The 27,729-nt window shown below is 40.8% G+C and overlaps 1 protein-coding gene across 1 annotated transcript in view; it reads left to right on the forward strand.

Moving 5' to 3' along the window:
• Positions 1-27,729, forward strand: part of cnksr2a (connector enhancer of kinase suppressor of Ras 2a) — a 579,374-nt gene that overhangs the window by 535,974 nt on the left and 15,671 nt on the right. Inside the window, exon 22 of the mRNA XM_059968066.1 lies at positions 21,095-21,288. Within this exon, the coding sequence (XP_059824049.1) occupies positions 21,095-21,288 (194 nt within the window). The remainder of the gene's footprint in view (positions 1-21,094; positions 21,289-27,729) is intronic.

A 27,729-nucleotide genomic window follows, 5' to 3' on the forward strand; every position in this document is an offset into this window, starting at 1 on the left:
ACATTGTGATGGGGCAAGATTTGTCCATTCCTCCTTGCAAAAGTGCTCAAGGTTAGTTGGGTAGTGGTGGTGGCCATCAGCCTTGAGGTTTTGCCAGAGATGTTCGATCGGGTTAAGGTCAGAATTCTGACTGGGCCACTCAAGGACGGCAATTTTCTTCATTTGAAACAACTCCATCGCCGCTCTGGCAATGTGTTTTTGGTCATTTTCCTGCTGAAAGACAAACTTCCTCCTCAGTTTAAGCTTTCTGGCAGAGGCTAGCTGGTTTTATCCAGGATTTCTCCGTATTTAGCAACATTTACCTTCCCATCAATCCTGACGAGATTTCCAGTCCCTGCTGCTGAAAAGCATCCCCATAGCAGGATGCTACCTCCACCACACTTTACAGTAGGGATGGTGTTACCTGGCTGATGCACAGTATTAGATTCACACTATACATACCACTCAGAGTTGAGGCCAAACATTTCCACTTTTGTCTCATCCAACCATAAGACCTTCTTCCATACATTTACAATATCTTCTAAGTGATGTGTTGCAAAGTCTTTACAGGCAATTTTTTTTCAAGCTAGGGCTTCTTCCTTGCCACCCTTCCATAAATACCCTTTTGGTGCAAGGCCTTAGAGATTGTGGAGCCATGAACTTCATCTCCAGTTGCAGCTACTGGCTTCTGCAGCTCCCTCAGAGTGACTGTTGGCGTCACAGTAGCTTCTCTTACAAGTGCCATTCTTCTCCGGCAACTAAGTTTAGAGAGGCGGCCTGAACTAGGCAGCATGGCTACTTTTCCCACTTTTCACAATCGACTGCAGTGAGCTCCGAGGTATGTCCAGTGCCAATGAGATTGTCCTCTACCCTTCCCCAGATTTGTGCTTCTCTATCTTCATTTCCCTGGCTAGCCTTGAATGCACTTTTTCTGTACTCTTCTATGTTCCAACAGCAATTGGCCATGCTTTAAAACACCCAAGCATGACTACAGTTCTTTATTCCTCTCCTCCTCGTGTTTGTATACAGTATAGGTAAAGACAGAATCAAACACGCTTGAGCTCTCTGCTGTGTTTATTGTAAGTGTCAGTGGCTGTGCTTCCTATTGTAAATGGCAGTCATTTCTGTTCCGACTTGATCCATTTCCTTCAGCATATTTGTTCCTCCCAGCCCACCTATAGGCACAGGTGACTACAAAGGAAGCCCTTTTATGCTCTCTTGCCTCTCCTTGGCTTTTCCAGAAGCTGTGAGCTCATTTTCAAGCGTACAGTCCAACAATTGGCTGCTGGTTGTGAATTTCCATGACTTCAAAGTGCTCTTTAATTATAGTCTTAATGATGAAGGGACAGTATCGTTGAATCTGTCCTGAAAATATTCCAGGGGAGTGGCGGAGAGAGAGTTTGTAGTTCACTGAGTGTACAGCCTGGCTTCCGAAAGAACTAACCAATCTCCCCTTCCACTTTACCAAATCCCTGAAATACTACTTCGGAGAAGTAAATATACAAGCTAATGTTGAGATCTTAATCGCGTCATGTAAAAAAAAACTTTGTGTGTTAGCCCTGGGTCAGACACTATCCATCTTAATCCTGTCTTCTTTGGTTACAGCCAAAGACTGAACAATTTGTCTTAACTTCAGTACCTGAACACTCCTATCAGTTCTCTTTATCACCTTTGCTCCAAGGTGTAACTAAAAAATCAAGATAAATTTATTATCAATGTACATGAATGTCACCATATACCACCTTAAGATTAATTTTCTTGTAGGCATTCACAATAACATCAAAGAAACAAAATAGAGTCCATATAAAAACACACACACAACAAAGACAAACAACCAAAGTGCAAAAGGCAACAAGCTGTGCAAATACAAAAAGAGAGGGGAAAAAAAAATAAAAATAATAAATAAATAAATAGATAGATAGATAAATAAATAGATATATATATCTCAAGAGCATGTGTTGCAGAGTCCTAGAAAGTGAGACTATAGGTTGTTGAATAATTTCAGTGTTGGGGTAAGTGAACTTATCCCCTCTTGATGATGAGTGCTGCTTTCCTGTGCACAATGGTAGGCAGAGCTATACTTGTGATAGATTGAGCTGTATCGACTACTTTTTGTAGGGTTTTCAATTCAAGAGCATAGGGTTCCCATACCAGGCTGTGATGCAGCCAGTCAGTGTACTCTCCACTGTGTGTCTATAGAAGTTTGTCAGAGCTTTATATGACATTCCAAATCTTCGCAAACATCTGAGAAAGTAGAGGTACTGCCGCTCCTTCTTCGCAATGGCCACTACGTATTGAACCCAGGACAAAGCCTCTAAAATAATAACACCAAGGAATTTAAAGTTGCTAACCCTCTCCACCTCGGATTCCCAGATGACTGGACCTCCAGTTTCCTCTTCCTGAGATCAATAATCAGCTCATTGATTTTGCTGACATTGATAAAGTAAGCCTCATGCTCTTTGCCAGGATCCAATATGTCTCATTAACTGTTCTGTTTACCCGTACCGTCATCTTCAAAGACATGTGAATAATTGTCTCCGTTTTTCTTCAAATCTCCTTGATTCAAACATACTGTGAGTACTATTTGTTGAATTATCTTTATATTTCTTCAGTAGAATAACCTCTTCTGACAATTTTATCATGGTTATTGATGAAACTATCAAGTTATTGAAAAAGAATCAGATTTTTGTTAGAGATTTGATTTATTCTGAGATTTTTTTTAGATTGATATGGTAGGCCTACAATAGCTTATTTTAAAGAATTATTAGCTCTCAGTATGTGGGCTGTTACCTCCAGTCCTTGGCAAATCTCTGTTCCCTGGCATCCAACTTCATCTCTGTTCCTAGCAGCTCTCTGAGGTCTCACTCAACTATCATAGGTTATATTTGGTCTAATAAATGCTGGTTCACGTACCAGTGTCATCAGCAAGATCCTCTAAATCCAGGCACATAACAGCCCTCAGTATTCCCCTGCCCCGGTCACGCTACAACTCCAATCCATTTGTTTACAACCTCTCTAACTTACCTGTTCCAAAGCTCTCCAGCTGGCTTCCCACCACCTTCTACATAAACATGAAATTATCCAGAATTCTGCTACCTGTCTTCATCCTGGCAGCATCTTCATCATTGTGCCCACTGATCTATATTGATTCCCTGTCAAGCATCGTTCAATTTTAAAGCAACAAACAGTCTGCTGGAAGAATTGAGCAGTGGTTTGCCCAGTGTCTGTGGGAGGAAAGGAACTGTCAGCATTTCGGGTCAAAACCCTCCACCAGGACAGTCACTTTTCTGTTGCTCGTTTCACACTTAACCTCTTGGGCTCTGCAATTTTGTAGCCTGTTGAGTGCTTAACTATAATTAAAACATCTAATTTTTAAGCAGTGCAAGTATGTAGAAAGGAACTGACAGTTGGCATCTTCTGAGCCTTATTTAACGTCCATAAAGCGTTCACTGTAACGATGCATGTCAGTAAAGAACCCCAAGTTATGAAGAATCGCTGATCGTGCCCAATGCAAGACAGGACAACTCTTTGAATTAGTATAACGCAAAAGGGTAGCAAGCAACAAGATCAGTCCACTTGAGGTTCAGTATGGTCATGTATGTGTGAAACTAAAAGAGATGGGAGAAATCTGAATGGATTTTTTTTTGCATCTCCGTTTACTCAGGAGACAGACACAGGGTCTATAAAACTAAGACAAAATAGCAGTGAGGTCATGGAGCATGTACAGATTACAGATTGCTTCTTGAGGCAAATTAGGTGGAGAAGTCCTCGGGGCTTGACAAGGTGTCCGCTTGGACCTTGAAAGTGGAGTCACAGGTAGATAGGGTCACACAGACAGCTTTGGGCACATTGGCCTTCATAAATCAAAGTATTGAGTACAGGAGTTAAGATGTTATGTTGAAGTTATATAAGTCATTGGTGAGATCAAAGCTAGAGTATTTTGTGAAGTTTTGGTCACCTACCTACAGGAAAGATGTCAATATAATTGAAAGAGTGCAGAGAAAAAGTACAAGGATTCTACTGGGACTATTATGAGGAAAGGTTGAATAGGTTAGGACTTCATTCCCTGGAGCGTAGGAGATTTGATAACGGTAGACAAAATTATAAAGGGTATAGACAAGTTAAATGCAAGCAGGCTTTTCCTACCAAGGTTAGGTGTCATAGGTTAAGAGTGAAAGGTGAAATGTTTAAGGGCAACCTGAAGGGGAACTTCTTCACTCAAAGCTTTGCAAATGTGGAATGGGCTGCCTGAGGAAGTGATGGATGCAGGTTTGATTTCAACATTTAAGAGAAGTTTGGATATGAACATGGATAGGACAGGTACGGGGTCTATGGTCCAAGTGCAGGTCAATGGAACTTGACAGACTAACAGTTTTGCATGAATTGGATAGTGTGAAGGGTCTGTTTCTGTGCTGTAGTGCTCTATTACTCTATGACTATATAATTAAGACCAATTTCTGCACATTTTTCATATGGATTAATATTAGAAATTATTTCTGGGGAGGACAGTGAAGACAAATTCACCTTGAGTTCATAAGAAACACTATTTGAGCGAGTGACATACTTCAGCCTCATCTGAATGAAAGGACATCCTTGTGCTGTATGGAAATTGAATATTTCTCAAAAAAGGTCAGCCTTGATGCATCAGCATCTTCAGCTGCTTCACATGGGAAATCAAATACAACAGATGTAACAGGGAACTTTGCTAGAATTAATACAAAGGTCACTAATCTCTTAAAGTGGAGCAGGAGAAATTGTGACTTCTTTCCACATGACTGACCTATGAAAGCTGTGCCTTGTAGTTCTGACCTTTTGACATGCTGCAACAAACTGAACAGTATGTCATAAAGCTCTTCCTCGTCTCAGGTTGTAGTGCTGTCGTCCTTTTGATGACTTCAGCTGTAACTAAATTTCAGTAATTCTGAGAATTTCCCTCTTTCACCAGTGCTCGCCTCCTCCCCCACTATCCCCACTAATTCAGCAGTAATAAAGTTATTCCCTATTTTGGTTGAGAAGGAAGAAAGGATTGAAATAATGTCATTATCAAAAGTTTTTTTTACACATTGTACAAATAACTCAGTGTTAGATATTTTATTGGCATTTAAGTGATCTCAGTCAGATGCCTTTTTCCAATAGATTTTCAGTCATGCTTTTAAGGAATATGCTGTGCTTTGTCTAATGTTTTTAATATGGCTGTCAGTTGAAGCACCATGCTATTACTGTTGCATTCCATATTTGATTAAAATAATACTTGCCCTGGAGTCGGCTCATAATCTGTCATAGTGCCAATCAAGTTGTGCAGTTATGGAGTTGTGTGCCTTATTTGCAACTTAGGAACTGATTCATTAAATAATGCTGAACATGTAAGTACTTATTCAGCACATTACCAGTTATAATTATACATGCTGGAAATTAATTGATCGTTCTTTTGTCACTAAGTAAGTTTATAAAATTGCATGCAGTGCATATAGGCACTGAACCTCGCGTATTATATATACCCATTTTCTGCATTAATTAGCCACCTCCACTCTGATTGCTCTTTGGAATGTGACTTGGTTTGCAATTTACAAAAATACTCCTCTCCAGTTCTAGCAGTAGGAACTGAAATGTAAGAGGAAGGTATATAAATATTTATCTTTGCAGGGTTGAATTTCAGACGGGGGAATGTGAGCAATATGCAGACCTGGTCTGGGAATGGAGTGATTGAGCTCATTGCCTTTAGGCTGCAGCAGAGAACAAGTCCAGCAGGATTGCTTTCCATTTGTTGTGGCAGCTACTGGCGGATGCACTTACGTGGACATCTGATTAAGCTGTAAATTCCCCACAGTGAAATGAAACATTAGCAAGGAGGCCAGAAGAAAATGCTCAAAAGAGCCAGGAAGTAATAAATTAGGGGATGTGGAATCGTTGTGGTAATATGCATTGATATGTTTAGAGATCTGGGTTAGGAGAAGCACCAGCACAATTTGCATTGAGAGGCACCATGTTGTCAGTTCGATCAGACAACCACTAATACTGATGAATAGTCACTTCTGCAAGAAATCTGATGATGTCAACCTACTTTTTGATTGGTTTCTTTGTGTAGGAGTATCATTGATTTTTTTTTTGTACTCACAAAACAAACTTCAAAAGATCTATCTCCATTGTATCTCCATAGAGAGAAGGTAGAAACAAAAACACTGCAACTGTGTCAGCCTGAGGACAGCATTCAGATTATAGAGTGCCTTCAAAAAGTATTCAGCACCCCCCCACAAAAATTCAAAAACCTGCAAACAATTTACTAAAAATTAAAAACCAAACTTGTGTGTTTGAATGGGTATTCATCCCCTTTGAAATTACTATGCTAATTTTCTTCAGGTGCAATAATATTATTTACTAGTTCACCCAATTTCTTTGAGTAAAAAATTGGAGGAACACCTATTTTGATGACTTTATAAGAATAAGTACTCCCTCTCTCTGTAAGGTCCAACACTACGGAAGATTTTCAAACGACCAAACCAAAGTGAAGACAAAAGAGCATTCATGACATGTCAGGGAAGTGATAATAGAGAAGCACATATCTGGTGAAAGGCACAAGACCATCTCAAAGGCACTGAACATACCTCAGAGCTCAGCGGAGTTCATCATGAAACAGTGGAAAAAATATGAAACCACAGCCACACTGCCTAGGTCAGGCGACCCTTCTAAACTTAGTCGCCAGGGAAGAATGGCACTTGTAAAAGAGGCTACTGTGACACCAACAGTCACTCTGAGTGAACTGCAACTGGAGATGACGTTCATGTCTCCTCAATCTCTAAGGCCCTGCAAGAAAAGGATATTTATGGAAGAAAGGCAAGGAAGAAGCCCTGGCTAAAAAAAAATGCATATCGTTGCCCATAAAGACTTTGCAAAGCATCATTTCGAAGATACTGTGAAGACGGGGAAGAATATCTTGTGGTCAGATGAGACTGAAGAGTAACTTTTTGGCCTCAACACGAATTGGTATGTGTTACATAAATCTAATATGGCTCATCAGCCAAGTTACAACATCCCTACTGGAAAGTTTGGTGGAGGTAGCATCATGCTGTGAGGATTCTTTTCAACAGCATGGTCTGGAAGTCTGGTCAGGATTGATGGGAAGATGAATGCTGCTAAATATAGAGAGGTATGGGTAAAATCTTGCTAGCCTCTGCCAGAAAGCTTAAAGTGGGAGGAAGTTCATCTTTCAACAGGACAACAACCGAAAGCACACTGCCAGAGGAACCATGGGTGGCTTCAAATGAAGAAACTTGGTGTCCTTGAGTGGCCCAGTCAGAGTCCTGACTTAAGCCAGTCGAACGTCTCTGGCAAGACTACCATCGTTCCCCAACTAACCTGGCACAGCTTGAACAATTCTGCAAGAAGGAATGGCCAAATCTTGCTCTGTCAAATTGTGCAAAGCAAATAGAGATATCCAAAAAGATTACTGGCTGTAAAAGCTGGAAGAGGCGTCTCAACTAAGTACTGAGCAAAGGGGGAAAATACTTTCGATCTGCTGACAGTTCAGTTTTCGAAGTTTTTCTTTTTCATGCTTTCTAATATTCCCTGTTTTTGTGCTCTACTGTGAAGAAAACAGCATGTGATTCACAAATAAAAATTCTCAGTTAAGTTGGTTAAAATCCCAAGTTGTAATTCTCATTTAAGTGAACAAAGTGTTGGGGGCTGAATACTTTTACAAGGCACTGTATGTGTTTAATATTCTCATTTTCCATCTCTGTCAATTTTATAAAGGCACTTGTGAAATTGCTAATTGATTGTCACTAACATATGTACGATACAGCCATATGTCATATCAAGCACTTGTTTTCCACAAACCGGTGAGTGTTCACTTGATCAGTATTTGCTAGTTTCCAATATTTATTTTACATTATGAAACACAGTTGCATTTATCTTACGTCCCCTAAAATATATTCTTGCTTTTCATCTGAATTACTTCTTTGCGAATGATACCAAGACCGTTGGGGATGTGGATAGTGTAGAAGACTGGCAAAGAATACAGTGAAATATAGATCAGTTGCAGATATAGGCAGAGAAATGGTAGATGGAGTTTAACCCAGATAAAAATGAGATGTTTCCCCTCCACAGGACAACTGTTAATGTCAATATCCTTCACAGTGGTGCTGAGCAGAGAGCTCTTGGGATCCAAGTTCATAGCTCCTTGAAGGTGGCTACACAGTTTGAGAAAATTGTTAAGAGGGCTCAGGAATGATTGCTTTTATTAGTTGAGGCTTTGAGTTCAAAAGTCTGACGAGGTTTTATTGCAACTTTGGTTAGGCCACATCCAGACTATTGCATAGAGGTCTGGTTGACCCCACTATAGGAAGAATATTGAGGCTGCAGAAGGGGTTTACCAGGGCATGTACCATCACGAGAGGCTGGATAAACTTAAGTTGTTTTCTGTGGAGCACCTGAGGCCGAGGGGAGATCTGATAGAGGTTTACAAGATTATGAGAAGCATAGATAGTAAGTACCTGTTTACCAGGGTTGAAATGTCTAATACCAGAGGGCCTGCATTGAAGGTGAAAGGGGTTAGGTCCGAAGAAGACGTGACAGGTAAATTTTCCACACAGAGTGTTAATGCCTAGAATGCTCGGCCTGGTGCGGTGGTAGAGGCAAATACTGTATATTAGAAGCCTTTAAGAGACGTGTGTATAGGCACGTGGATGTAAGGAGGATGGTGGGAAATGGACGTGGTTTAAGTAGGAGGAATTAGTATTTACATGTTTTTGATTTGCTCTTTGACTGATTCGGCACAACATTGTGAGCTGAATGGCCTCTTCCTGAGCTGTACTGGTAACGGATTCCATAATCTTGCCACTCTCAACTACCTGGAGATGATTTCTACAGTTCCACTTTTCATGTCATCCTTTGATCTTGTCTTTTCTGGAGAAACCAGTCGTTTTTCCTACGAGTATAACCTCTTGCTATAACTTGAGTATCTTGCTTTACTCTGGTGCCTCTTATGCTTTTGTCATTAATGTGAACACGAGTAGTGTTCATAATACCCAGGGGGATGTGGTCTGTTCAGGTTCATATACTGTATATCAAATATAACTGCTCTTTCAATTCCTTCCCGCTCCAAACAAAATAGTCTGAGTTTTTTATAAATGTATATAGTTTTTTAGGGTGACAGGGTGGAAGTACGTCTCTACCAAAGGGGGTGTAAGGCACTCTTTCCCTCCACTAGTCTGCAGATGACCCTTGGGCAAGGTGTAGTACCTGATTAGCTGGCACCCCGCCTCCCCGACCCTGATCAGGGTCACGTGAAGCTGTGGGAGGAGGCAGTAGATGGTCGCATGAGAGACTGGTATATATTACAAGTCTTGGTAATGTGATCACTGACCCCAGGCAGACAAGGCAGACAAAAGTATATTGATAATGGCTGGGATCACCCCTCTTGTAAAGACACTGCCCAGAAGAAGGCAATGGCAGACCACTTGTGCAGAAAGACTTGCCAAGAACCACTTGGAAAGACCATTATTGCTTATGCCATACAACATGCCACATAACGAATAATTGTTTTTTATACCTGCACTTCTAATCTTTCTCTTCCTCTGCCCTTCTTACATACTTAACACTGAATTTTAACTCCAAATAATGGGTAGATTGGGGTTATGTCAAGGATAAAAGTGTAAAAATTCTGTAACTGGCAGCCACATATCCTCATGGACACATACGTAATTTTAACAGGACTATGCTAATTCACTCAGGGAAATTGAGCTTGAAATCGAGAATGAAGCTGCCTCCCTTCATTTTAGTGATCATTCTAAATTTACATTCTTCCAGTCATGAAATCAGGATAAGTAAAGAGGGGCAAGAAGGCTGAAAGTTAAATAACTGCTTTGAGTGCCTTTTGCAGGAATTATCCTTCCAGGCTAATCAAGCTGCCCAATAAAATTCTATCTTCCCCCTATTCCAACCCTTGACAATTATCCTGTTCCATTCCACCCACAATCAAAATTGCTCTTCTCCACTGTTTATTCAGGACTCCCACAACCTCTTTCATCATATATTTTTGCTCTCATAGGCTGTGCTGTTTTGCCATTCAGCTGTCCGTGGGCATGAAGCCCATTGCCAAGAGGTAATTAAAAGGAACCCTTTGGCTAAAAACACTTGTAAACCTTTCATCTGGTCTTCCCATCATTGCGATGAACCTGGCTATCACCTCCACACATATACATTTCCCCCACCTCCACATTCTTCTTACCAAAATATACCAGCTCACTCTTACTTGTAGTGTTCTTTCTTGCATAATTATGCCCACTCTGTCTATTAATTATTCCTGTTTTTGATTGTTGCCCCCATTAGATCCTTCCAACTCCCAAGTCCAAAGAAAGCATTGGATCTTATGTAGTACACAGTTTCCCAGCACATGCTGCAGTTCACCATTGGATAATTTAAATGATCACTTCTATGATTTTGTTTTTAAGTGAACTTGTTATTCATTTTGTTTTTCATCCCTGAGTGCACATCTTTTACACTTAGTTATAATGTTATGGAATCATTTATTGCATGCTTTTTGGGAAATCCTCAAGAACTATATCTACTGCCTCATCCACATGTAATATATCTGTCACTTCTTCAGGTAATTCACTTGGTATGATCAAATATGTCCATCCTTTTGGATTCAATGGTTCCTCATCTAATTCCTTTCCCTTTTCAAATATTTTTAATGTAGCTCATGAAACATTTTCGATCATTTTCCTGCACCATTGCAATCCATCTGATTTTTTTCTATAACTGACTTGTTTATCAATCACCATCCCTTGTTCCATTTTTATTTTCTTTATCTTTTTAATATCTTCTTTTAATGTTATAGCCCCTAAGTTTGTCTCCCTAGAATAATGACTTAAATTTCAATTTAAACAAGTGGTTATGGTACCACTGTGATAAGAAACATGTGCATGAGCTTGAATCCCAGAGTGACAATTAGGAATTTAAAGCATTTTATTTAAATAAATCTGGAAGGAAAAGGCTAGAGTCAGTAATGATGTCCATCTGCATCACTGATAATCTTTGGGAATACAGGCTGTCCCAGGGTAATGAACGAGTTCCTTTTTCACAGTCGTTTCCATGAGTCAATTTTGTCTGGAAGTTGGAAAATGCACAAAAATCACTTCATGTGCTAACTATACGCCCACAGTACTGTAATTAAAGACATTAAAAGCACAGAAGTCAAAACACAATTGTGAAAAATGAAGAGCCAGTGATAATGAATGTACTGGACTTTTGAATGTAATAATATTATGGGAGCTTTTTCGTATATAGGGGTGTCCATGAATCTGTTGTTCATAACCCAGGTGCAGCTGTAAAATAGATTTTTTTATTTCTCATCTGTTTGTATGTGATTGCATCTAACAACGTGACTAACTTTTAACTGGCATCTAGAATGTTCCACCAAGCAGACTGAAACAACACTACAAAGGTGGAAATCAGCAGCCATATAAAATACATCCTTGTATGGCCCGAAGTTCCTCTCGGTTATATAAGACACCTATTTATTAATTAATAGTGGATAAAAAAAACTACTAATTATCACTCCAACCTTTCTCAAAACCAATCACTACAATCAATAGCCTCTAACTTACCTTCTGGGGTCGAGCTTTTGAACTGCCTGTACAACTTGGCATTCTTGTGCTGAGAACAGAAGTTTGGGAGGGGCAGGATGGTTGTGGCGTGCTGTGTACAAACTGAACTGAGGAGGCAGGGCACAGACCGAGAGCGGGAAGCAAACCAATGTTTGGCTGCTGGAGCGAGCTTGGAAGCAATTTGGGCCAGGAGAACTGAGGTGAGGTAGAGTTGAGGACTGGGCCCAGGTCCAAGAACAAGGAAGAATCTGAAGTGTCACCGATTTAAGCAAGAAGCTGAATTGGAAAGGTCACGTTCGGGACGAATGGAGGTGTTGGGTCCCAGCCCAAGAGTGTATTGAAGCGGCAGGGCCTGGGGCCAAGAGCAAGCAACAGTCTACTGTTGGCCAATTTTAGCTCCGGGACAGATTGAAATGGTCAGGGTTTCAGGGTCAGAGCTGAGAATGGGCTAGTATACAGGGCCCTGGTGAGACCACACCTGGAGTATTGTGTTCAGTTTTCATCTCCAAAATTGAGGAAGGACATTCTTGCTATTGTGGGAGTGCAGCGTAGGTTCACGAGGTTGATTCCCGGAATGGCGGGACTGTCATGTGTTGAAAGATTGGAGCGACTGGGCTTGTGTACACTGGAATTTAGAAGGATGAGAGGGGATCTGATTGAAACATATAAGATTATTAAGGGATTGGACAAACTAGAGGCAGGAAACATGTTCTCGATGTTGGGGGAGTCCAGAACCAGAGGCAACAGTTTAAAAATAAGGGGTAGGCCATTTAGGATGTTCAGGAAAACTATTTCACCCAGAGAGTTGTGGGTCTATGGAATGCTCTGCCTCAGAAGGCAGTGGAGGCCGATTCTCTGAATGCCTTCAAGAAAGAGTTAGATAGAGCTCTTAAAGATAGTGGAGTCAAGGGATATGGGGAGAAGGCAGGAACGGGGTACTGATTGTGGATGATCAGCCAGGATCACGTTGAATAGCGGTGCTGGCTAGAAGGGCCAAATGGTCTACTCCTGCACCTATTGTCTATAGTGTTCAGGTCACTGCTCAGCACTGAACTGAGGCTGTGGCCTGCAACTCACGGGCCCTTGAGTCAGCTGCAGTGATGACTGGCTTTGTGGCCTTGGTTTTCAGTTCTGAACGCTATTTGCTTACTTCTTTTTGTTTGCACAATTTGCTTTTTTTCCTGTGCATTGGGTGTTTGAAAGCCCTTTTCTAATGGGTTCTATTTGGGTTTTTTGGTTCTGTAGCTGCCTGTAAGAAGATGAATCTCAAGCTTGTATAGAATACTTTGTACTTTGTAGTTTGAACTTTAAATTTTGAAAACTGTGAGCGGTGAAAAACAACCTTGCTGGAAGCACTCTGTGGGTCAAGCAGTTTCTGTGGAGGCAAAGGAATGGGCTGAGACAGTGCAACAGGACTGTAAGGGGAGAGGGAAGAGGATGGTATATAGAAGTGAAAGGGCGTGGTGAAACAGAGGCTGGGAGGAGACAGATAGGCTTGTACAGTTTCCAACAGTTACTGGGGAGAAATAGGGTTGATGGGTTGGGGGTGCAGTTAGTGATAGAACTGAAAAGAGGGTCTTTCTAATATTTGGTTGGAGGAAGTTTCACCTCATCGAATACTGAACAGCAGAAAAGTAGCCTGATAATGAAATATGAAATAATCAGAACAGAAAAGCATAAATGCTGGAAGTGTGAGCCACAAGGCTGGAATGGTCAATCGTCTGAAATTGTTGAATTAATTGTTGAGTGCTGAAGGATTAATATACCCAGGTGGTAGATGAGGCTGTTCCCCAAGCTTACACTGGGCTTTATTGGAACAACATAGAAGGCAAAACCAAAGAAGATTGGAGAATTAAAACATCGAGTGTCTGCTAACACGCACTCAGCCCTGCAGAGTGAACGTCTTAATGGAACAGTCACCTGATTTATCTTTGGTCTTCCTGATGTAGAGGAGGCCACATCAAGTGCAGTACACTACACTGTTGGATGTAGTAATAAGTCAGTGGTTTACCCAGAATGAGTGCTTGGGGTTCAGGATTACAGGAAGGTTGGTGGAGAGCTGGTATGAGAAAAGACCGGGTAATGGTAGAGCTGAAAGAATTAAACTCGCTGTTCCAAAGGGAATGGTCTTCCTGGAATGCAAAATAGGGAAGGGAAAGAGAATATATCTTCATACATCTTCAAGGAGCAGTGCCTCAGAAAGGCGGCATCCATCATTAAGGACCTCCACCACCCAGGAGATGCTCTCTTTGCATTGTTACCATCAAGTAGGAGGTACAGAAGCCTGAAGGCACACACTCAGCGATTCAGGAACAGCTTCTTCCCCTTTGCCATCTGATTCCCAAATGAAGATTGAACCCATGAACACTGCCTGACTACTTTTAAGAGGAAATTTACAGGACTGCAAAGGGTTTAGGCCCAATACATCATATCTGTACTTTTTTTCATAGATGCTGTCTGACCTGCTGAGCTCCTCCAGCACTTTGTGTGTGTGTGTAACCTCACTACTTTTTTTATTTCTGTTTTTGCACTACTTAATTTAACTATTAAATATATTATTTAACTATATCTATATATATATATATACTCACACACACACACACACACACACTTACTGGAATTCAAGTTTTTGTTTCTATTTTTATTATGCTTGTACTGCTGCCCCAAAGTTAACAAGTTTCATGACATGCCTATGATATTAAACCTAATTCTGATTCTGATATAACATATAGTTAGTGTCAGAAATTCTAGAGACAGCTTGAATGATAGGTGGAGATAAGGGATTCCTTTCTTTAGGCTGGGTGTGAGAGATGTGGAAGTAGAACCAACAGATTTGCAGCCCCTGTCAACTGTGCTGGAAAGGAGATCAAGTAGAAGAAAACTCCAAAGCTGAGCAGCAAAACTTCTTTGTTTATTCCATCAGAATGTCCTATCAACGTTGTTGACAGATTTCTCTGCAGTGGAACATGAGAGTGTTTTTAAATCCCGGCACACTGGTTCTTACTGCAGTCCACCTTGCCCCTTATCTTCATCCTTGTTAATCCCAAACCCTGGCTGCTCAGGAAATTGTCAGGAAATGAGCTGGTGGCCATTGGTGTGTAACCATTTGACACTGTGTATTCAGCATTATTGTATCCTTTCTGCTGGGATGAACTTCCTGAAAGGGAAAAAGCAAAGGTGTAAGTTGATTTGTATGCAATTTTCTGAAGACACTACATTGACTGGCCTAGTCTCAACCAATAACAAGGTGGCCTACTGGGAAGAAGTCATCTCTCTGACACAGTGGTGTCAAGAAACCGCTCCCTCAATGTTGCAAAAACAAAGGAGCTGGTTGTGGATTACAGGAGGAATGGAGATGGGCTAACCTCTATTGACATCAATGGATCTGGGGTTGAGAAGGCAAACAGCTTCAAGTTCCTCGGCATCCACATCACCGAGGACCTCACGTGGTCTGTACACACCAGCTGTGTGGTGAAAAAGGCACACCAGTGCCTCTTTCACCTCAGAAGTTTGATATGGGCCCCCAAATCCTAAGAAGTTTCTACAGAGGCACAGTTGCAAGCATCCTGACTGGCTGCATTACTGCCTGGTATGGGAACTGTACCTCCCTTAATCACAGGATTCTGCAGAAAGTGGTGTGGACAGCACAGCGCATCTGTAGAAGTGAACTTCCCGTGATTCAAGACAATTACAGAGACAGGTGTGAGAAAAGGACCCGAAGAATTACTGGGGACCCGAGACACCCAATCACAATCTATTCCAGCTGCTACCATCTGGGAAACAGTACTGCAGCATAAAAGCCAGGACCAAGAGGCTCCGGGACAGCTTTTTCCACCAGGCCGTCAGACTGATTAACTCACGCTGATTTGAGTGTATTTCTATGTTACGTTGACAGTTCTATTTATTATAAATTACTATGATTGCACATTTAGACGGAGCTGTAACAAAGATTTTTACTCCTCATGTATGTGTAGGATATAAGAAATAAAGTCAATTTAATTCATTTCAATGCAGTAGGGAAAATAAGAGCCCCATGCACCACCTGCAGCTTGTAAAGAGAAGCATGTTGCTTGAAGGGGAACTGAAACCTGGGGATGTGGTACTACTATTGATGGCTATATGTGAGGGCTAATCATTAATGACATGTGCAACTTCTGGCCATAATCTCAGCAACGTAAGGGCAATGAATGTTCTTTTCTAAGGGAATTACAACGTGTGTGCTCTTCCATTTCACTCATTTATGATGGACCATCTTATCTCGCAAGAGAGGTGATGATCTATCAATATCACATGACAGTTTTCAGGGATATGACTTGTGATGGGTTGGCTCCCTGAAAATATGCACCAGCTGTGAGATGCATAGAATGTTTGTAAGATTGAGATTAAGTGTTTGAATATTAGGAATGAGACCTGGTTGATAAAGCTTGTTGGGAGATAAGTAACAGTGGTTTAGTGCATGGAGCTGTGTCAAAGATTCAAAGTACATTTATTATCAAAGTATGTTCACAGAATACAACTCTGAGATTCGTCCTCTCGCAGGCAGCCACAAAACAAAGAAACAGCATGGAACCCGTTCAAGAAAACCTCAAACACCCAATGCATTTAAAAAAAACAAATTGCGCAAATGGCAAAAAGTGAGCGAACAGGGCGTATAGTATCAAACCAGGAGTCCAGTGGGATTCGTCTTAGTTCAGTTTACTGTTGTGCCACTAGCCCACTGCAGGCCATTGGGCCATTCTTTGCCAAAGCGCCCCGGTCCACATCAATCACCCCAATCAAACCACTCAAAGTAAGAGTAACCGGGATCCTGAAAGACACGCAACGTGAGCCCCAGAAGGAGTGCACAGCCTTGCCAGTCATTGTCGTGTGGATCTCAAGTCTCCTGCACTCTCCTCCGGCAGCAGCTAGTGCGTCTGGCCGCTCTTCTCCCTCTCGCTAGCTGCTGCCGAAGGGAAGTGCGGGAATTCTGGGATCAGCCCTGCACGGAGCATCAGAGGCAGAGTGTGCAAATCACGGGATGAGGTTTCTGAAGTTGCACTCTCCATCCTGCTAGTTCATCTGAGATCCTTAAAAATCCTGCGGCAATGCATCAAGGTACTTTGTGCTTGATTCTTAATTGCCGCCTCCTGCTCGCTGCCTTTTGTTCCTGCATCAGGAGGACTCCCTGCCCCACTTTCTAATACAGGACCCCTCTCCTCTTCCCACAAAGCCTCCACTGCATCTTTTGGATCCACCTTGTGTATGATATATTTCCCAAATCAAATTAACTTACCGCCTAACCACCAGCAATTATTCTAGCCACAATACAACACCCCTCCGAAAGGTGCAAAGTAACAAAAGATAGTGCATCTTTAAATGGGATTACACAGTCTCAGTTCAGGCACGTGACGTTGGCTCAATGCTGAAATCATTATTAGAAGCAAGCATAAAGTTAGCACACAACCTGCGTGGCAGTCAGCGGGCTTTGATTAACCATGCTTTGCAATCCCTGAGCCCACTTTCAGGCAGAGAATTTGACCTGAAAGACGTCTCCAGGGTGTCCAGCAATGGAGAGGCAGGGTTCAAATCTGCCGGGTACAGTTGCACTTTGGAAATGTGTTATGGCATTTTGCTGAGGAATAATAGTCAGCGACAGTCTCTTTCACATCCACCGGATGTTGAAATGATGCTCGCTGGGTGTGAGCTATTGTATAAAGCACTGGATTCTGCTCACTCCTGGAGAAAGTGCACACATCCTTGTGCTTTTCAGCACCATTACTGGCGATGTTATACTCTTTTCAGACAAGGTTTTATGGAAAGCTTTCCAGAGGTAACTTACAGTTGAACGGAAGGGTTGTTGTAACATTGAATTTAGCAGCTTATTCAACAAAACAAATCACAGATTCAAAATTTCCCCATAAGTATGCTTTAACACTTTATTTAACAAAAAAAATTTTGAGATTTTAGGAGGAAAGAAAAAGGGATTCTGTTTCCTCAAACTGACTCCTGCACAAAGTATAGGTATTGACAAAATGTTAAGTGTGACGCTTGAAGTTCTGACCTTAAAATCTGTTAATCCACATCCATTATTTCTACACATTGACTTTTCTGTGGTGTAGCTTTTTAATCATTTTAAAATTGATTTGCATCAAATCAGCCTTGATGGTTTCCCACAAATGCTAACCACCCTTTAACATTGAAATAAATGTTAAGACAGAAAGCTTTAACCCCAGCTAAACAATCTTCTAAGTGAATTTCCTCCTTCACAAAATCCACAGAGAATAATTTTGAAGCTGTTATCAATGAGATACTTTGGTACAGTGCTAACTTTAAATCACATATATTTATGCACAGACATTGAAAACATTATACTTTGGCCCTTTTATTAAGAGTTACTTCTAAACAAGTGAGTTGCTTTTCCTAAAGGGCAAAGAATCCTGTTGGTCATGTGCTGGTGCAGTGTCTGAGCCCGAGGGTTATTTTCCACTTTGACAGCACACATCAAGCTGCTCACCACAGTTGTCATGTAGTCACTAGAAGTTTAATACTACTTAGGATCAGTACGTGCTTGAGATGATAGATAACTGATGTATGTGTAAGTATCCTAAATTTACACCTCATTAGCTCGACATGACCTTGCAGGAGTTGGATTTAACCCATACAAGTTGCATGTAATTTGTCATTAGTCACAGTAGCTGGATGAGAATGGGCCTTAATAACCATTGCTGTTTGGAGCTTTCTGTCCAGCCTTCTGAACGTGGATTCAGTATCGAGTCCCAAAAGCACAAAATTCCTTCAACCACTCCGGGAAGCATTTACCAGGGTTCCCAGTGTACATAAAAAACATCCTGAGTTTTGGCTTGAACCAGATGTGGCTGAAGTCCTTTTTACTGCTTTCACAAAGATAACCATCTCTACCACATTCTGCTTCACTTTCTCACAGCTCCAGTGGTTTGGAATGTCTCCGGCATGGTCTCTCTCTTACATTTTCTTCTGCTGATCCAAATCCTCGACACCTGCACCCTGTGCCCTATCAGTTCCACTTTATTGACTTCGTATTAACTTCTGTCCCTGTGCCTCAAATTCAAACTTATCGCCCTTATTTTTAATCTCTTTGCAGCCATTCTCCACTTGTCACAATAATTAACCCCTCAGACTTCTAAAACTGCCCTTTCTTCTAACTCTGGTGTGTTGTGCAACCCTGCATCCTGTCACTAGAATAATTAGCAGCCCTGTAATCAATACCCAGGCCCGTCTCTGGCCCGATTTTTTTCTCCTCTTTTAAGATGTTCCTAGATAGAGTCATAGAAAAGTACAGCAACAGAAAGATAACAGGTTTTGTTCCACATTTTTAGAGAGCTAGATACTTTATTGATCCCAAAGGAAATTACAATGTCACAGTAGCATTACAAGTGCACTGATATACAAATATTAGAAGAGAAGTAAGAAAGAATAAAAAAATAAGTTACATCAATAGTCTAACAGGAGTGGGGTCATCACTTCCCCAGCTATAGTTTGACTCATTATAGAGCCTAATGGCCGAGGGTAAGAATTACCTCTTTGTAGCAGTGCTGCTGTCTTAGTCAACCTCCGAGTGTTTTTTTTCCTTTGGTAGCCCCCCATTTCTGCTTTCTATGCTTTCCTATGAAGTGTCCTGGATTGACTTTCTACATTTAGTGCACCATGTAAATATTGTCAACTGCCTTTAAGTCAAATTTGACACCATTGTTTTTCTGTTTAAATATTACATTGTTCAATATTAATATTCTGACATATTTTGAAAGAGGGTCAGTACTTTTTAAGAGGAGAACTACTTTAATTGAGTGGTTGTTGCTTTTGGAACAGACTTGAAGGGCTGAATGTCCTAATTCAGCTCCTTTCTCTTATGGCCTTTTTCTCCCTGTGAGGTACCTATCATAACAAGCAAGATTTCCCTTTCATTGATCGTACTGCATAAAGAGCCAGAATAGGAGTTGATAGGTTAGGAGAAATCTTCTTTAGTTGCATATGGATCATGCGGTCTTCAGCTGAGGAAGAAAGAGAACTGATGTCTCTTCCTCTCGTGGCTTATTATCCCCATTCTTCAACTTATTAAAAAAGTTGAACTAACTGATGCCCAAAGTCTTAGCTAAAAGGAATTGCATAACTAAAACTTCCAAAGACCATTTTACCTTGCTCAATCACTCTGTTCCTACTTCTGTTATCCTGGGGTTCAAAATCACCCTGTTATTTTCTATCACCCATTGTCCACATTTACCATTTCCACTGTTTTCTTTTGTATTGTTTTGATCTTTTTCAGTTTGCTTTTAGGTTTAAAAACACCTCAATAGGCTTCTGGATTCATATATAATTAGCTAAGGTTTTTATACCTTAAGATATACCTAAAGATAGTGATGCACTGACGTTATATAGTTATTTACTGCTTTTGAGATACTCTCCTCATCCTTTATCTGGACCTCTCTACACTCTGAAGTTCCCAATTTATTTGTCTGAATGTAACTTCATGTCAGAAATGAGTGTTTTGTTGAGAGATTCTGACTGTCCATATCTGATACAGTTATCTTTGTTGCTTTCTACCTATTATTTGTCTCACTAAGAAAGATAAAGATGTCCAAGCATTTTACCAATGAAGCTATGAGAAGCACTGAAAAAAATCATAAAACAAGGGTTTCTATGGTAATCACTGATTTAACTAGTCACCCAAGCTGGAGGGGTTTCAATTTGTCATGGCTTTAATATTGAAAGCTAAAAATCTTTGTCATGTATATGCTGAATAAATTTTAGCTAGCCAAGTAAGGAGGTAACACACCTCACAGCAGTTAGTGCTGCTCCGGACGGCTGTAAAGAACAGGTTTGATCTGTTCAATCTCCGTGTCATCACATGGGTTTCATCCCATGTCTCAAAGATGTGTTTAGTCGGTTAATTAGTTAGTGTTTATTACTCCACTGTGTAGGTTAATAGCAAAAAGAATTAAAGAGGATTTGCTGAGCATGTGTGAGAATGACTTAAATGCATACAGGGAAATAAAGGGAGATGGAGTGGTGCTAATGCAATTATCCTCATGGAGCTGGCTGCAAGTCCCCCTTCTGTTCCATTGCAAGTAAGAGGACCCCTTATTTTTGTGGCAAAGTTTCCTTTCCTGAATCTAACTGCAAATTGATCATATCCCATGATAATAATAAATCAAACAGTTAATACAATCAGAAAGTGCTGGAAATTCGCACCAGGTCAGACAGCATCTGTGGAGGGAGAAACAGAGTTATTGCTTCAAGACTTTATTTCCAACACTTCATGTTCTTATTTCAGATTACAGTTTCTTTCATTTTAAACTGCTAAGTTCTTCATGGTAAGCGTTGTAATGCAGAATCAACCCGCTAAGAGGTTCTAGTGTAATTTGGAGTTTGTAGGCTAACTCAGCTTAAAATCTCTCTCCTTTTCAACCAGGATTACATCAGGCACTTTCTGAAGTGAGAATGCTGTTCTCAATCTTTCATTAACCCCAGACTCATCCAAATTAATTCTTTGCCAGAACCGGCGCCAGAGGAAACAGGGGACTCTTTGCAGGATTTGTACAAGGCGCTGGAGAACGCCAGTGTGTCTCCTTTAGGAGAGCATCGTCTTTCCACCAAACAGGAGTTCAAGAGGTCTTTCCAAAAGAGATGTGAAAATCCAGTCATAAATGAAAAATTGCACAAGCTTAGAATTCTAAAGAGCACAATTAAGGTACGACATTCCCTTTTTTTTGTAGAAGTTATGATTGTTCAATTTGCAGACCCTTCCCCCATTTAGTTTAATAGTAGTACAAACTGCAGACAATTATTCTTATCACTGACCACTGCATTTAATTGCTTCTTTTATCTTAATTGTTGGGCTAAATTAAACTGGTCAGAATTGACTGCTTCGAGCTGACTTAGCATTTTTTCAGTTCCCTTTTCTCAGGATCTGGAACATGTAATTGACACCACAATCTATCATTCCCCATTCCAGCTCCCTTTATCTGTCCCAAACAGCATTGAGACTGAATTCTTTAGTTACTGACACCAGTCATTGTGATAGTGAATGGAAGGCATTGTGCCTGCACATTCTTCTCTAACATTTGATACAGATGACCAGGCCGTCCTTTATTGCTTTTGTTATAACAGTTCACATCTGTGGTATGGTCCTCATGTGATTCCATGACTATTGCTTTACCAAATGAAACACATCCTGCATCTTCTCCTGCAGTTCCCACTTCTCTTTCACTGGCCTCTCAGCCCTCACCTCGAAATTTACTCCTGGATATAGGACATCGGTCTAAAGGAAGGTCACCTTCCTCATGTATGTTGGTAATACCTGGGTTTATTACAGTGGTCCTATAATAGGCTGTACAATTGACCCTGTGCTGTTTTAAAATTGACAATGAGCCAGAGATTTTCACAGCCAGCTAGCTTGTTATGATCTGCCACAATTTCCAAATGAGTTTCAATCCCAAAATGAGAAGAGCCTCGTGATGCCTGATTGGTTTATGGCTTCACGTGTAAATGAAATTTGTGGCTTTGCTTCGCCCCGTGTAATACTGCATTTTTGAAGGTGGGAAAGGAATTTCACCCTGCAGTGACACAAATCTGCTCATATGCACTAGATTCATCTCTGTGGTTCAAAGAATAAATCAGATAGTTTCACTCAGATTAGGGAGAGGTAACTGATTACTCCAGTTTACAGGCAGCTGTGCTTGAATCAGCAACGGTTTATCATGTCCAAGGTACCTTGTGTTTAGCTATATAGGTTTCACTAGAAAAAGGTCATTTGGATTTCAAAAGGAATTTGCAGAGCAATGGTAAACACAAGAGGTCAAATAATTTAGCAAAGGATATCTAGCAAGATCATTCAGAATGTCTGACATTGGCAGGGTTGTGTGGGAATTGAAGCTTGGGAAGAAAAAATATGAATATAGAAGGAGGAGTTGACTATTTGACACTATGAGCCTGCTGCATCCTTCATGGTTGAACCTCTATCTTAGTGCCATTGTCCCCATATACCTTAATCCCATGTTGTCCAGAAATCTTGAATGAAGCTAATAAGAGCTTCAACAGCCTCCCAAAGAAGAGAGTTCCAGAGATTCAGGAGAAATGAAGATCTTTCTCCTCAGCTCATTCCTAAATGCCCTACCCCCTTGTTCCAAGACTGACTCCGGGTTCCAAACTGCACCTTCTCTGCAGTCAACCCATTTTGGAAGTTTCATTGAGATCTCCTCTCCTTATTGTAAACTCTGGAGAATGCAGGTCTTCCCCACTTAGTCTTTTCTTAATAGACAAACTCACCATCACTGGGACAGTTTCCCACCATGGCAAGTATATCCTTTTATTGGGAAAGAGGCTAATAACATATACAAAATTCCAACAAGGTCTTACCAAGACCCTATATAAAATCAGGAATTCATTTTCACTATTGTTCTCAAATTCCCTTTGCCTTCCTAGTTGTTTACTGCACCTGAGTCTTGGCTTTCAGTAACTTATGAACCAAGACAGCTGGATCTCTTTGAATGTCAACACTACGTGGTCTCATACCATTTCTGTAACAAAGTGGATAAATTTATTCTTTCCCACATTGTATTGCAACTGCCAAGTGGGTTGTAGAGTCAAGAATAGCTTCAAAGTCAGGATATAAAAATTCCATAGATGGATTTTAAAGATTGATGAAATTTTGGAAGTCGGCAAATTTAGTAGATAATGCAAAGTATAATTCCATAACGTGGGTAAAAGTACAGAAATTTTCTCTGGAGTTTTACTGTGAGATCAACAAGAGCAACCTGGATTTATACAGCACCTTTAGCATGGTAACAGCCCATAAAACTTCAAGCAAAATTATCAAATAAAATTTCAAGTTGAATCAAATAAAAAATGATAAGGAGAGAAACTGAAAGTTTGGTCACTGTTGTAGGTTTTAGGGATTACTTAAGGGAAGAGCTCAAGGGGAGAACTTCGAGACATTAGGATCTGGAGAAATAAAGCGGCATCTGTCAACTGTGAATAAGCACAGAGCTATTGAAGAGTGTACAGCCCTGTGGAAAGTTACAGAGTTATTAAGAGAAGATGCATTGAGACATTTGAAAGCAAGCATAAAACTTTTTAAATCAGTGCTAGTCAACAAATGCAAGTGAATATATCTGAGCTTGATAAGGAACAATTTGAGCTCAACTTCATGAAGAATGCTTCTTTAAAAACACAACCAAAAGAACAAAGTCACGTCCAGATATGGCATGTTGTGACTGTGATTGAAGTCACTGGAGGAACGCTGAAGTTATGAATATGAAAGTCTTTATTCATCATAACAAACAGATACTCTACTGGAGACCCTCACAGTAGTCCCACAAACTCAAAAGACCAAAAAGTGATCCAATATAGTTTCAATAGTTATAAATGACATCATTTAATTCAATACTTTGGGTTGACATGCTTCCTTTGAATTGCATACCTACAAAGTTCAAAGTAAATTTATCATCAAAGTACATGTTATGTTACTATATACAGCCCTGAGATTCACTTTCTTGTGGGCATACTCAATAAATCTATAATAGAATCCATGAAAGACCACGCTAATTTGAGCATTCAATTGGTGTGCAGAAGACAACAAACAGTGCGAATACAAAAAGAAATAATGAATTATATAAATAACTATTGAGAATATTAGAGGAAGAGTCCTTGAAAGTGACTCCATAGGTTCTGGTAACATTTCAAAGATTGCACAAGTAAAGTTGAGTGAATTTATCCCCTTTGATTCAAGAGCCTGATGGCTGAGAGGTGATAGTTCTTCCTGAAGATGGTGGTGTATGTCCTGAGGCTCCTGTACCATCTTACTGATGGCAGCAGCATGTAGGGAGCATGACCTGGATGTTGGGGTGTCACTATTGATGGATGCTGCTGTCCTGCAACAATGCTTTGTGTAGATGTGCTCATTTGTGTGGAGGGCATTATCTAAAATGGGCTTGGCCATATCCTCTACTTTTCATAGGATTTTCCATTCAAGGGTATTGGTGTTTCCATACCAGGCCGAGATGCAAGCAGTCAATATACTCTCCACCACACATCTATTAGATATCAAGCTGAATCTTCACAAACCCCTAAGGAAGTAGAGGTGCTGCCATACTTTCTTTGTAATTGTACTTACGTGCTATGCCCAGATCAGGTCCTCTGAAGTAATAAAACCAAGGAAGTTAAAGTTGCTGACCCTCTCCATCTCTGATCCTCCAGTGAGGACTGGCTCATGACCTCTGGTTTTCTCCTTCTGGAGTCAATAATCAGCTCCTTGGTCTTGCTGACATTGAGTGAGAGGTTGCTGCTCTGGCACCATTCAGCCAGATTTTCAATTTCCCTTGTATATGCTGATTTATCATCACCATTGATTCAGCCTATGACAGTGGTGAGGTCAGCAAACTTGACTATGGCATTGGAGCTGCGCTGAGCCTCACAGTCATAAGTGTAAAGTGAATAGAACAGGGGGTAAGCACACAGCCTTGTGGTGCACCTGTGCTGATGCAGATTGTGGAGGAGATGTTGTTGTTAATACAAACTGACTGGGTCTGCAAGTGAGGAAATTGAGAATCCAATTGCACAAGGAGATATTGAGGCCAAGGTCTTGAAGCTTATTGATTAGCTTTGAGGGGAGCGGTAGTCAATGAAGAGCAGTGGGTGTCACCTCTGAATGTTCAAATAACTTGGCTAGGACAAACCAACTTCAAACTTACCTGATGTTAAAAAATGTTCACAATGTAACAAAGGTGCAAGTTTCTTAAACTCATAGTTGATATAGTGCAATTAACACAACCCTATAGACTCAATATTTGGCTGATGCATGTGCAAGCATGGATCAATGATCCATGGTCACCATTTTGCAATCATATTTCTCAGCCTGTAGGCCAACCTGTGCTTTTAGATTCAATTTACTGCTTGCAATTTACAATTTACAATTTACGTTAAGAACTGAAGGCTTTTTAAATTGATATCTGCTATATTCACATACATGTAACTCCAAAATGCTCCCTAACATACCCTCCTCTTGGTGCCTGGACAGAAATCTGTTCCAGGAAGGCCAAACTTGAAGGAGGATCTAATTAAGAAGAGCAGCAAAAAATGCTCTTCCCTTCATATCCCTTCCCCAATTCATAACCTATTACCTCCCTATGACCCTACATCTGCCATCCCTAATTGGCTATCTACAAGACCAAGCGGTGATGGCAATAAAATATTCCAGAAATTTGATCACATCTGCTGCTTGGACACATTTATCTTCTTCATTTCAATCAGTCTTTGAAATGCAGCTTTGTCACATGTGGGCTTGTTGCTTCCTTCCCCATTGGTTCACTGCACTTTCATTAAATCCTTATCTTCACCCCTTCGATCTCTGATGACCAAAACTTTCAGACATGACTGTCAGTTGTTACCATGTAACTGTGGTGAATTTCTGTATCATTGGAGAAACCAGATTGGAACTGACGGCATTGAAGATAAGGATTTTAAGCAAAAACAGGAGAGAGTTATCCATTCAAGCTGCAGAAATGAAAATAAAAGATTTTTTGATGATGAGAGAAGTGCAAGGCAGGTAGGCAAGGAAAGGTTAAGGCAAAGCAAGTACGCTGGGGATAAGTTATGGAGATCATCCAGTTGAGGAATTAAGGGGAGCAGTTAAAGAGAGAGAAAATTAATGAAATCTGTGTGGTGAAGTCACAGGAACCAGCAGGGCTGTGGGCTGCCATTGTCAGCTCTCTATAGGTTCCATGCCAACAGGTTGCACTGTATTGATCCCTTTCCTTCTGTAGCTCTACTCTGTCATTCCTGATACTTTGTTGTCTGAGGTTTATAGACTATGCATTCTGAGAGTTCTCCCCTCTTCATAACTGAGTCTATGACATAGCTGTATCCCTTTTATGTAGAAAGTTAAATATTTTTGCACTATGGTCCATCTTAGGCTTTGATCCTCGGGTTTTCCCACACACAGTCAGACACACACAAACTATTAGGCAAATGAGAATAGATGCAACTTTTGAGAGTCCCAAATAGTATTTTCCACACTACCCAGGTGTACTCATTAGTCATGCTACTCTTGTATCGTTGCCCACAGAACGAGTATACATGCACCGCTCTGGCATCCCAAAAGGTTAATGACCATCTTTCACAAATTGTGGCCCTGTCTATCCAACAGTATCTGCTAATCGGGACACATACACACACACACACACACACACACACACACACACACACACACACACACACACACACACACACACACACACACATGATGCCTTGTGACCCCATGGTCACTGTCAAAGTAGATCTAAACCTGGGGTGTCACAATCAGAAATACTCATCCCTTTAGACTTGCAGGCCATGTAATTGGGTCACCAATGTATCCTGAGTGAGCCCCCAAATGTTGTGACTGATCAAAATCACCAGAGAGTCACTGCAATTGTGAATGTGAGAGTCTTTATTCATCATGACAAACAGACACTTTTCTGGAGGCTTTCATGGTAGAGTCCCAGAAACACAAAAGTACATCACATTTTGATAACTTTAAGATCAATAGGTGATTCAATATAGTTTCAATAGTTACAATCACATAGAGTGATAGAAAACTACAGCACCAAAACAGGTCCTTCGGCCCATCTGGTCTTTGCTGAACCATTTAAACTGTCTAGTCCCATCAACCTGCACCTGGACCATAGCACTCCATACCTCTCCCATCCATATACCTATCCAAACTTCTTTTAAATGTTGAAGTTAAAACTGCATCCATCACTTGCACTGGCAGCTCATTCCACACGCTTACTACCCTCACCACCCTTTGAGTGAAGAAGTTTCCCCTCATGTTCCCCTTAAACTTTTCACCTTTCACCCTTAATCCATGACCTCTTGTAGAAGACTCGCCCAAACTCAGTGGAAAAGGCTGCTTGCACTTACACTATCTATACCCCGCATAATTTTGTATACGTCTATCAAATCTCCTGTCAATCTTCGTTGTTATAGGGAATAAAGTTCTAACCTATTCAATCTTTTCCTCTACTCAGCTCCTCCAGTCCCAGCCATATCCTTGCAGATTTTTGCTCGATACTCTTTCAATCTCATTTTAATCTTTTCTATAGGTAGGTGACCAAAACTACACACAATGCTCCACAAATTAAGCCTCACCAAC

Source organism: Hypanus sabinus, chromosome 4 (genome assembly GCF_030144855.1).
Source record: "Hypanus sabinus isolate sHypSab1 chromosome 4, sHypSab1.hap1, whole genome shotgun sequence".
In the NCBI taxonomy this organism is placed as follows: domain Eukaryota; kingdom Metazoa; phylum Chordata; class Chondrichthyes; order Myliobatiformes; family Dasyatidae; genus Hypanus; species Hypanus sabinus.